This window comes from Cavia porcellus, unplaced genomic scaffold (genome assembly GCF_034190915.1).
Source record: "Cavia porcellus strain 051 isolate PalLab524CR breed Dunkin Hartley unplaced genomic scaffold, mCavPor4.1 scaffold_9, whole genome shotgun sequence".
NCBI lineage: Eukaryota > Metazoa > Chordata > Mammalia > Rodentia > Caviidae > Cavia > Cavia porcellus.
The window spans coordinates 70,874,077-70,886,853 of NW_026947492.1; the positions used below are offsets into that span (position 1 = coordinate 70,874,077).

Genomic DNA, 12,777 nt, shown 5'->3' on the forward strand with positions numbered 1-12,777 from the left:
CATCTGTCTATTTTGTATGTATAACCCTGTGAGAATAACTCCTGAACTTCATTTAATAATCATACTTCTTACCAACTTGATTTATCAGCTCGAGGAACTTTATTTTCAATCTTTAAAAATAAAAAATTCCATTACAAAACAACTACAATAGAATTTAAAATGTTCTTACTTTTGATTTCATTTTGATGAAAATCACAATAGGATATATGATAATTCTTAGTTCAGAAATTTTAAGAATTCACTTAAATATGTGAAAACCACTCAGCAAATAATAATTGAACACTGAGACTTCTTCAAGAATGCATCGAGGTGAGAGATGGGAATCATGCTGTGCAGATTCTGTATCCATCACCATTTCAATTATATCATATTAAGAGATCTTTCCAAAACTCTTACCAGCACCATTTTTCAAGAACAAAGAGAAACAATGCTGTATAATAACATTCTCTGTAATTTTTTTGTCTCAGGTTTCTGGATGAAGTAGTCATCAAACCTGAACAAGATTATGCTTAAAGCTCTTGGAGGGGAAAAAGGGGACACAATCAGTATTCTTGTAAAGAGAGGTAGACTTTGTACTTGTAAATAGAATCCAATGGAAATCTTTATATACAACTTGTGGAAATTTTCTTCTTCCCATCATGTTTCCTCTAGATCCACCGCTCTAAGAACATTAGGAGTAGATTTACAGAAAAACGATTTCCTTTACTTCTCAAGTCCTTCATTGGCTTCAGAGTTCACATCATTTTTATTCTGACCACGATCTTAAGGTTCAAATGGTTAAAGAGGTACAAATGTGTCTTACATGGAAATAAGCATTCAATTACATTTCATATGTAAAAAGACAATTTCTTATTGAAATAGAACTGAATTTATTTTTAGTATTATGAGGTCTTAAAAAAGTTTGTACAGTATATTTAATTTTTGCTTAAGGGGAAATTTTGGTACTTATTAATGGTTTAAAGAAATTTGGTTTGGTCCACAAACTTTTTTTTTTTTTGTCTTTTTCATTTTTATCAGTACTGGGGATCGAACTCACGACCGCCTGTTTGCAAGGCAGGTGCTTATGCCGCTGAGCTAAACCCCCAGCCCTTGGTCCACAAACTTGAACAAAATTGTTCTTTTCTCTTGGTCATCATAAATTTTATTCCAGAAGTAAATCCTTTTGAGTTGTATATACCACCAGGCTTTGAATTCCTAAGTAATTCCCTTGTGATGCTCTCTCTTTCTTTCTCCCTCCCTCTTCTCCCTCTCCTTCTCCTTGTAGGATGAACAGGGAAATATCCAGATATCAAGGAAGAAGATAACAATGTTTATTTTATTTTTTTAAATTTTATTTAAGGAGAAAAAAGAAAAAGGGTACAAGTTATACAGAATTTCAGAAAAAATAAACAGTAGGAAATCACTAGTTAATTACATATTGTCATCTTAGAAATAGTTGTTGAAGTTACAAAATTAAAGCATATAGAGGGGACTTTCAAACAGTGAGACTGCAAACAGTTTTGTTCAATAATCCAACAAAACTCAGTAATATGGTTATCTATCTTATACACAAATATATATGCAGTTATATCTTTTAGAGAACTTTCTTTTTCTTTCTTTTGTACAATGACAATTACATGTTTTGGGTTTTATTACTCCCATAGTTCTTATTGCCTTTTTTTTTGAAGAAGTACAACCAAATGTGACACACCAGGACAGAGTCACATAATACATAATGTAAAAACAAAATACAAGGCGATCAACAATGGTTACCATAATGCCTCTTGTTATCTTAAAAAGAATTGCCTATATCATCAGTTATAATAAATTGAACAAAGCAGTAAAGAATAAGACCAATAAAACCAAAACATTGGAGACATTAGAGGACTTCAAAAGAAGATAATAGTCAACCAGAATGGGCGTCACAATGGATCTTACTGTCTTCATAGTTGTTGCCTAGACTTTCAAAATTGGTACTATCTAGCATAACAGAATAGAGGAAAATCAGTCAAAACAAGATGGTGAGAGCAACACAGAGTTTCAAATCAAGTAAATAGGAAATCAAAGTGGGTTACTATAATATATCCTGCTATTTTTTATTTATTTTTCCCTTAATTAAAAGGATAAAAATGAAAAAGTAGATAATAAAAAGGAGATTGAGATAAAAAGGAGGGCATAACAACAAAACAGTGCAGGTCAAAACGTAGCCATTTAAGCAAAATAGTGTTTCACCACAAGATAATCTCGACATAATAGTAGTTACCATAGTGTCTCTTCCCTTAAAATCTTTGGGTATAACTTCATATACTGTAGCATCAAACATATCAAGACAATGTAAAATCATTCAAGAGAATGACAGTATTACAGGGTATTTAGAATCAACTAACAGAAAATGAACAATGGTTTCTGTATAATCTCCTTGTCTATAAAAGTTTTTGTTTATATTATCAGATATAATAAAATCCAATAAGATACAACACGTTAAAACTGATGGAGACAGAAGAACAAAAGCTTGATGGGACTTCAAAACAAGAGGATATTAAATCAGCACTACCTATCATGATGTCTTGTTTTCTCTAGAATGGCTGTTCCTACCATCCAACCTTCTCTGCCTCATTTCTGTTGAGCTTTTTTCTGTCATTAGTTGTCAGTTTGTCCTCTTCATTTCACTTTTTGCTCCATTCATTGTGGCCGCTCTGCCACTGTTTCTGGAATCTTGGTATTTTTCATTTTTAGAATATCCTGCAGTAATCTTTGTAGAGTTGAATTGGTGGTTGCAAATTCCCCTAGTTCCTCTTTATCCTGGAAGCACCTTGTTTTTCCATCAATTTCTAGGGACAGTTGTACAGGATATATCAATCTTGGCTGGAGGTTATTATCTTTCAAAGCTTGAATTATTTCCCCCCACGCTCTTCGTGATTTGATGGTTTGTGCTGAGAAGTCTGCTGTAATTCTGATGGGTGTTCCCTTGTAAGTGATCTGTTTCTTATCTCTGATGGCTTTTAATATTCTGTTCTTATATTGGATTTCTGGAATTTTGATAATTATATGCCTGGGTGTAGCTCTGTTTGGGTTGTAGGTGACGGGGGTCCTGTATGCCTCATACATCTGAGTATCTTTACTTTTTGCTAAATTAGGGAAATTCTCCTGGATTATTTCTGTGAATAGCTTTTGTAGTTCATTTGTTTGAGTCCCTACGTCTTCTTTTATGTTCTTTATTCTTAAGTTATAGATCCTCTTATCATCTTCTAGTCTTTGTATTATTGCTGTTTGTTTTCTTGTTATTTTTAAGAAGTTTTTCATTTCATGCTCCCACCTTACAAATCTGTCCTCCAGTTCTGATAATCTATCCTTTGTTTCTTTCAGGCTGTCATGCCAGCTTTCAATAGAGTTTCCTGGTAATCTCTGTGAACCTGCTTCACATATTTTATGTTTTCTGTATTTTCTCCATCAAACAATTCTCCCCTTTTTTTCTGTTCTTCCATTCCACCATCTGTTTTTTTCTTGGGTGGTGCTTAGCATTTCTCTAACTATTCTACTTATTTCTTGCTTTATTTCATTAAATACTTCATTTTTGAACTCGTCTATGAGGCTCTGGAGAAACCGCTTTATATCTATAGGTGCTGTGTCTGATATTGCATGTTTTCTGTCTTTATTCTCTTTTGCTTTTACCTTTCCTGGATCAGTGTTCTCAGGGTTGGGGACTGAGGACCCTTTCTTGTTGCTCCCTTTTCCCATATTTTGTTCCTTCCATACAAGCGTATGTAGGATGCTCAGTTATTTTTTTTCTCTTTGTCTGTTGCAGTTTGTTTGAATCCGCCTACTAGGTGTTCCTGCCCACTGCAGTATACTAGGGAGACAAAGACCTGGGCAGCCTCTGCTGGGCCCACCCCTCCAGGTCAACCTACTGAATGTTTCACTGCTAGGGTGCACCGCCAAGCACAGGGACCTGATTTGGGCTAGCCTACAGGATCTTAGTCCAAAGCATCACCAGGCCAAACACTCCCCACCACTCCCGCTTGAGAGGGGAATATGCTACTAAAGTCACTACAGGGCTGTGTTCCTGCTAGTCTGCCCATTCCCAGAATGTCCTCTGTTGGAGCCTCCTAGTCTATGAAAGGGTCCCCATTTCTCTCACTCACCGCAGGTCGATGCAGGGCTCCCTGCCAGTCCTGCTCTCAACACCGTTTGGGCTGATTCCCACTCTCAGAACTTTCACACGCCTGTCTCCCTGCTGTGTGGATTGGGACGCAGTATCAGCAGCAGGAAATTCAAATTGCGGTTTCCAAAGGCGTGGGACCCAGCTTCTGCACTGAGATTTTATCTGCTCCTTTTACAGCATCAGGATTGCATTTCCAGTTCGTTTCTCTCATCTTACTTTGTTCCTGGGTCAGCAAGGTAGATCTCCCGTCACGTAGGACTCCTCACAGGGCACTGCTCCTGGATTCTAAGCTGGTAATCTGAGAGAGCCTCCATGGCTGCTGTTATTTGTCTGCCATGTTCTCCCAGAAGTCACAGTGTTTAAATGAAAATATTGTTAGTGTTTTTATTTCCCATCTGTTTTTAATAATGTTTTCTGAGTTGATAAAGTCTTTATCATGGTATATTCTATAATTCATTTTTTCATAGAATACAATGTATTTAAATATTGCTATGCTTAAAAATCATAAAATTTCTAGGTATGTTTTTATAATTAAAAGTTGATAATTTTTCCTGAAAACTTGAAATAGTGCAAAAATAATCACTTAAAAACCTTACAGAGTCAACTTTAACTTCATACAAAATCTGTATGTTTGTTCAAATATTTATATAGTTACTGTATAAAAATTTTCCAGCAGCCCAGAATGAGTTTAAATTTCTAGTTAAGGTTTCTTTCTATGAGACATCATATATTTTATATATATTTTTTGAGTTTTTGAGACAGGGTTTCACTATGTAATTCAGACTGGCCTCAGTAGGGATCCTCCTACCTTGGCCTATCAAGTGCTGGAATTACAGGATTGTACCAGCAAGCCTGGCACATCATATATTTTAGAGAATATTTAGGAAAATATTTAAAAGTATGAAGCTAGAAATTTAAATTGATTTTATCACAGGTTCATATATGTTATTAATTTGATTTTGAACCAGAAGGAGCTGACACAGACAGAAAAGAGTTTCTTTTAGAGGACATCTTCAATGTTTTAAAACAATTGGTTTGCTTTCATATATTTCATTTAACAAGTGGGCAGTTGAAGTTCTAGTTGTAAGAGGTTGTGTTTTAGTATGGTATCAGACTGTGGCATTGTTTTTCAGATACTAGAGGTGTCTTCTGTGTTTAGTGTTATTTATTAACTTTTTATTTTTTGCTGAGTTACTTTTTCAAGTTGTTAAAAATATCTTGCTTTGTGATTATCATCCATGCACCAGGGATTTCACCTCTATTTTGAAATATTTTCCCATATTTTTCTTCTAACTTTGATTTGAAGTGAAAGACAAACCATTTCCAATATGGCTGGGAGGATAAATCTGGGGTGATACTCCACATGGCATAATCCCCTCCTGCCTGCCGATAGGTCTTGAATGGGATTTTCAGGGTATCCCTTAGAATAAACCGAGTATCACTTGCCACTGCAGTTGAACAGATGTCAATTGAGAGCTCATTGGTTTTGTACCAACAACCTCCACTGACAGCCAGCGGACGGTGGAAAGAAACACTGTGGTCTCCTTCATGTTTAGAAATTGAATTGGTACAGATGGATTTACAGAAAGGACATTGTTTCCAGCAGCCACAAAGTTGCTCAGAGAGGATTTTCTCAATTACAGGAACCATTTCATCTAGAGGTGTACTTAAAAACTTTTCTTCTGCCTTCATCATTGCACCATCCAATGCTTCTCTCATGGCTTCTTTGAGAGACTCCATATCTTTTAGCTCCTGGTGTTCAATGACTCTCAGATCTGCTCGTGGAAAGATTAAGCTATTCCCCAGGTGATCACAGAAGAAATCTAACCACTCAGATGCAGTGCTGCTTTTATCTTTGGCCTGTGCCATGGATTCCTGAATAGCAGAAAGGATGGCATTTTCAATGTCCTTTAAATTCATTTTTAAAAAAGTGCTTATTTTTCCATCTTTTTCTTCTGAACAGTATATTTTAATATGCTTTTTAATGTAACTGCTGAAAAAGGACTCTGGCTCATGAATGTATTGCCAGTAATTATCAAAGTTTTCTTCTTTTGCCAGAGAGATGAGAATATGTTTTTCCAGCTTAGCCTTGTTTCCACTGAATGCAGGGCAGGTAGCTTGTATGTCCCCAGCAATTTTAGAGGCCATGTTTTCTCGTATGGTAGTAGATACAGCAGGAATGAGCTTGTTCCACAGAAAGTCTACAAAAGACTTGACAGAGGTTGCTCCTTGGCAAGAAATCTTGAAACTTGTGAAGAAATCATCTTTTTTACTTTCCAGATAGTTTACAGGATCATTTGTTCTCATGAAAGCCATATGTATTTCTTTAAAATTTTTTGATGCTCTTTTGAATAAACACAAAGATAATTCCATTTTGTAGTTGCTTGTAAATGAGAATCTTTTATTTGTAGGTGCAGATGTCACTTCCTGTTCTATTATTCTCAGAATTTCATGAAAATCATTTACATTGTAATCGCGACTTTGCTTCCAAATATTATCAATAGTTTCATCAAATCTTATAAAAATGCGTTTAGTAGTCACATGAATTAACTCTCTGTCTCCTACCTCTAAATTACTTGCAAAAAGTAAAAACTGCTCAGCTAACTTGATATGTTTCTCATAGGTGATTTCAAATTTCTTTCCAGAATTTGTTTGTATCATATCCATTATGTTTCTCTCATTTTTGAAATATGCCAAAAGAACGTCCTTAGAATCCACCTCAATGTTAGGCTCTACCGCTGGAGGAAGATTTGAGGATATATCATAGATCCATTTATTCCAGAGTTGATTAAATTTAATCTTTAACTCCTTCTCACTCAATTCTTTACCTTTTAGAGTTAAAGCCAACTCTCGACTCTTTTGCAATATTTCATTTTCATAATCCATCTTTTTGCTATCCAGCCTTTCCTGAGATCTTTTAAGATCAATACGTCTATTGGCTTCTTTTCTGGCATGTGAAATAAGTGTCTCTTGAAGAATTTGTAACTTATTTTCAAAATTTCCTTTCCATTGAATCAAAATTTCACTCTCTGGGTCTTCCTTAAAATACTTCTCAAGGTCTTCCTTAATGGTTTCATATTTTTCTGTTATAGGACCTTCAAGTGAGCTTCTCTCCAATGTCTGAATTTTTCCATTCTGAATCTGATTGTTCAGCTGATTCTGCAAGTGCAACACATGACTCTTCAGCTTCCAGGACCACTGGTTGTACATGGTTTCCAGTTTGGTCATGGCCTTGACCTCTCGGGTATTTCTGAAACTGAAAATAAAGTTCTCACTGAGGAGGGCTCTCCATAAATCTTCCACTCGGAATTTCATATCTGATATCTTCATGATATTTCCTCTAGATTCTTGTTTAGCCATCAAAAGAATTTTGCTTTTCAGTTCTTGGATGTTGTGACTATAGCGAGGATTAGGAGGGGCCATTGGGGGGTTGCCATCCCAAAGGTGAGGGAAATAGTAGACATGAGTATTGACATCAAACTGAATGACATCACTGAAGCAGGACACATTGGAGCACTGCTCTTGCTCAGCAGCGATCACTGCCATTTCATCTAGTTTCTGCTGTAGCCGCCTCCGTCCTTGTCCTTCCATGGTTTGCTCTTTTACTGTAACTTCCATCACATTCTGATGAACAAAGAGGCAACTTGGGGAGATTTTCACTTGTTTCATCTTCAGAAAGGCCTGGACGGCTATTTGTAGGATATCCTGCATGTCTGATGGATTCTCTCCAAAAATATTGATCAGAGTTAAGTTTCCAAGTCCAATGACAAAGGTTGCCAACTCATTGTTCCTATTCTGGGATTTGTTGTTAAATTCTGAGGCCTTGAGTCCTTTTGTGTCTATAACCAACAGAAGATCAAATCCAAGTTTCTCTGCAAAGCTCTCTTCCACATTCAGGAGCTGCATGTAGGCCCCCCTGGTATATCTGCCTGCACGGACACTGAACTGCAGCCCAAAAAGGGCATTCAGCAGGGTGGACTTTCCTGAACTCTGCAGGCCCAGAACAGAGAGAACAAACAGTCTCTTACCTGAAAGTCTCTCAGAGACCTTGTCAAACACAGCTGCGACCCATTTTAGAGGCACGTAGGATGCATCCCCATCCATCAGCTCAATGGGCATGCCAGATAGCATCAGGTCTGCAGCAATTTCAGGAAGAAAATGAAAAACAATATCTCTTTTGGCAGAAGTTTCTTCTAGTGTTTCATATATCTGTGCAACTTCTCTGAGAAGCTGTTCAATTCCCAATGCACAGTAACTGATTTCAGTGGAGATGATTTCCAGTTCATTTTGTGAGAGGTCCAGGGAGCAGCTCTTCTGTGTCTTTTGCTTTTCTGTTTGTATCTTTGACCACAAAGAGTTTTGTTTTTCACGCAGATTTTCTAAGTGTCCTTCAGTGAGGCTGTCCAAAAACACACTCAGCCACTGCAAAAAGTACAGTTTGACATGTGTTTCTGAAGATTGTTGCAAAAATCGTAGGAAAGATTGCATGAAATCATTGAGAGGAAAGGCTTTTAAGAACTGTTTATATCTAATTTTTTGTTTTTGTGTCTCAATCTCACTCTTGTGTTGTTCAATGCTCTTGTTTCCCTTCTCTCTTAGATGATAGAGTTCTTTGTCCTTTTTACACCAAAGATGCCATAGTTCTCCCTGAAGGGGTAATACATTTTCCTTCATGTGAGATAAGTTCATGTCTCTCAGAGGGGCTGTTATGGTCTCTGCCTTTTCTTTGGCTTCCTTGCAGTCTCTCTGGTCTTCATCAATAAGGAATCCTCGCTTGCGAGCAATGTGAGAACAGTCTTCTAGGCTGAGAGCAGTATTAGAGAGCTGCAGCAAACGTCTGATTGCAGTAATGATCTCTTCTGTTAAGTCTGCTTCATTTCTGTTTCTGATGCCAATTCTTACTCTTTTGTGAGAATTACTGACTGTGTGTTTTCCTCTGTCAACAAGTAAGCAGATCAAAGGCCTGGATGATTGCCATAGATCATAGACAATTTTTCTGTTTTCTTCATTGTCATCAGAGGTTGACATAAGGATCACAATGAGAGAAGAAACCTCCTGCAGGAAGGCTAGCTGCTGCTGGTGGTGCTTTGCATCTCCATGAAGATTGGTGAAGGTCACACAGTTGTCAAATCTGTCTTTCTCTTCTTCCCCGGGACAGTACCAGCAAACTTCCACTACACCCTCCATCAAGAGACAGTCTTTGTGGCTTCCCTGGCAGTGTCGGTGAAAAAACACATCATGTTTTCGTTTACTGAGAACACAGTTCATGATCTTAGATTTGGAAGCAGACAGGCCATTTCCAACTCTAATGAAAGACACAATGGAGGAGGGTACACGACACATCTGCTGGTTGTTAAAACTCTGCTTCTTTCCTTTAAATGATTTGCTATTATGTTGCCAAGTCCTCCTAATTTGTTTGAGACACCAGAGAGAGAATTCAATTTGTGAAGTACAAGGGTTAGGCACCAACAGGGGGAGGGCAAATTGACAAATAGAAAGTTTGTCCAAAATATATTGCCTGGCAAAATCATCTGCACAGTGAAAAATTGCCATCTGGATATCCATCGGGTGAATATGAGGCCTGGGTTTAGCTGTAAAAGGACTATCATCATCATCAAAAAGGTCTTCATAGGGATCAGAAGCCTCGTTGTCCTGGTCAGAGGTGCTTGGATAGACCTGATATTCTATGTTTTCTTTTTCTCTGCAGACCAGATATCTCAACCCACAATCGAGCATCAGTAGCTTCTGTAGGAAGTAGAAAGGAAGCTCCCATTCAGCACTGGGGCGGGTTTTGTAGACAGAAGTCTTGTAGATCAGATGAAAGTTATCTCTGCCCATCCTTTTAGGGAAGTAGTGTTCTAGGCCTAGACGTTGAAGTAAATCTTTGAAAGCTCTATTTTCTATGAAGTCATTTTTAATATTGTCTTTATCATGTAGTTTACTACTCATTGTTTCTTCCTGCCTCTGCCTTTCTTCTAAAAACAGGTCCGTTAGCTCCTGCAGTGCCTGTTCTGCTTGTTCATACCTTTTGTCTATCATCTCCTCTAGTGACTCCTGTAACTCTGGGTGAATATTTGAATGTGACAGATCAAAATGCTTCTCCGGGGCTGTTCTGTCATATTGATGCTGCTCCTGGGATTTCAAGCTCTGGAGGTCTTTTTCTTGTAAATATAGGGAGTCCTGTTCCCAGGTCTTGTGCAGATGTTCCTGCAATTTGGGCAAACAAAATTTAGTGTCTATTCCTTCATTTTCCAGAATGTCTTGGAGATTTTGCTTCCTTTCTTTTCTGAGCAGCGGTTTATCAGAGTTGTAGTCTTCAGTTGCCATGGCTGTGCAAAAAATATACATCACATTAGCTTTATTGTTTTCTGACTTTAGAAAGTCTTGGCTAGATTTTATATTTCCTCCCTTAGTTTTTCCAACCTTTTCTTGTTAACATTTTTCTATGTATGTTTGTGTTTTGTGTCAAAGACATCATTGTATGTGTTTCAAACATAAGACTACATTTTGGTACTTGGTGAGTTGCAACTTAGTATCTTGATTTTTGAACTTTTAGAGTCAATTGCATGAAAATAGTTAAGTTATTGGATGGAATTTGAAAATTTACATGAGTTTCATAGCTTTTTAAAACAAAGCAACACTACTGTTCAATGATCTATTCTCTATTAGTTTCTGCAAAACCTGTGTTGACTGGTTACATTTTTATCTCTCTGCTACTCTTTTTAGTAGTATATGTTTGCTTTACATATGATTATAGTCATCATGGGGGAATTGCTACAGGTATACCACACATCTTAATTATTTTTACTTCACCTTCTCTTCTCCCTTAAGCCTTGAAATTATTTTCAGTCATTTATCTTTGTCTATCAGTTTATACTTAGTTTTTGCTTTCACATGTCTTTATTAGATTATAATAGGCATCCCATCTGCAACGAGCTGGTTTTTTTTTTTTTTTTTTTTTTTTTTGCTGTAAAACTCACATTGCAATTTAACTGCCTTATAGCAGTATTGAGGGTTTTAACATTTCAGAGGTGATTAAGCAATGGAGACTGCTATTATCATTGAGATTAATGCTATTATAAAGATTCTAATTCAGCCTGCTTCTGCCCTTTTACATATCTGGTTTTTGTATGTGATGATGTAGCATTAAGTCTCTCACAGAATACCTGTACCTTGATCTTGCACTTTCCAGTCTCTGGAACTAGAAGCCAATGAATGCATGGTCACTGTAAATTACTCATTCTTGGTATTCTGTAACACAAAACAAATTGTGACAAAAATTAATACAGAGAAGCAAGATATTACTATAGTAAAAAAGGAGAAAACTGTGGAAGCAGGATTGTAACTAGATAATGGATTGATAGTGTAAGAATTTGCAGAAAAAAATCTAGCAAAAATCTAGAGTACCACAAATGGAGCATAAGTGGAAAGTATTGAAGGCTAAGATGAAGAGGAAAACTATAGGGAATTTTGAAACTATTTAGAGGTACTAACGTGATCATAATAAGTATAAGTGGTTAAAAAATGATGGTAAAGGAATTCTGTGAAGTCTCAGAAATGTATGAGGTTTGGAAGCCAAAGCTATCCTATTACAAAGAGCAAAGAAATTAAATAGTATCTCACCTGAGGGATAGATATAAGGCAGAACTTAAGAGTGATAAACAGAAGAAATCTCTAAGTAGAAAAGCATTCAGGAAATTGCATGTTTCCCCTCAACTACATAAACATAATAAAATGAAGGAGGAGAGAAGTAATTTAAGAATGAAATTTATAGTTAAAAGGGGAGCTAAATTTAATGACTTGAAAACATATTACCTTTGTTATGCAGTATATGAGTAAAATGTTAGTGTAGAAAAGATAAGCAAATATGACCAAAGGAGTATTTGATAGAGATTACTATGGCTGTAAGGAAGCCAAATACTATTCATTAATGCACTGAGAAAATAATCCAAAGGCATTTTAGAAAAGTTTCAACTTGACACTTCCATTAGGAACCTAGATGCTGTACTCTTTTTTTTTTTTTTTTTGGGAAAAAAATTTTTTTTCTTTTTACTTTATTTGTAAAACTTTTTTACTTTGTTTGTTAATATTAAGAAGAAAAGGTAAAACAAATTTTCACAACAAAATAGTGAAAAAGTAACAATTGTTGATAAATTATACATCATTATCTTTAGTCACTCAAGTACAAAATATGGGCATAAAAGTTTCTTCAGTCAATATTAGCACAACCTTTCCTATTCAGTGAACTAAGTGACACTAATGATATAACTTACTTGCATTTTTTTCTTTTCCCTTCTATCCTTACTCTTTTCCGGTATCTTAGTTTCTTCTTTTTATTGAACAGTTTCCTCCCATTTCACAGTGACTATTGTATATTTTGAACCTTATGGTTTCACATATGTCACTGTGGTGTGATGTTTTTCAGTCCTTCTGGGAAGATACACAGGAGGGGAATACCTGGGTTGAATGGGACCTCTAATCCTAATTTTTTGAGGTATCTCCACACTGATTTCCACAGTGTTTGTACTAGTCTACTCTCTAACCAACAGTTGTAAAGGGTTTCTTTTTCCCTACAGATCCAGCAGCATTTTTTATTGGTTGATTTTTTTAAAAAAAATTAAATAATTTTTTAATGA

General features: G+C 36.3%; 1 protein-coding gene across 1 annotated transcript; it reads right to left on the reverse strand.

The window, feature by feature from the left end:
* Nucleotides 1–1,309: 1,309 nt before the first annotated feature.
* On the reverse strand, nucleotides 1,310–11,580 carry LOC100718652 (interferon-induced very large GTPase 1-like). The gene is made up of 2 exons (XM_003465315.2): nucleotides 11,314–11,580; nucleotides 1,310–10,470 (listed from the first exon to the last, which is right to left on the reverse strand). The coding sequence occupies exons 1-2, from the start codon at nucleotides 11,360–11,362 to the stop codon at nucleotides 5,333–5,335; spliced, it is 5,187 nt and encodes a 1,728-aa protein (XP_003465363.2). The 5' UTR covers nucleotides 11,363–11,580; the 3' UTR covers nucleotides 1,310–5,332.
* Between the last annotated feature and the right edge of the window lie 1,197 nt (nucleotides 11,581–12,777).

Coding starts and splice junctions, on each gene's coding strand:
- LOC100718652 (XM_003465315.2), bottom strand. CDS start 11,362: ATGCATTCATTGGCTTCTAGTTCCAGAGACTGGAAAGTGCAAGATCAA. Junction 10,471..11,313: donor CTGGAAAGTGCAAGATCAAG/GTACAGGTATTC, acceptor TTTTTTGCACAG/CCATGGCAACTGAAGACTAC.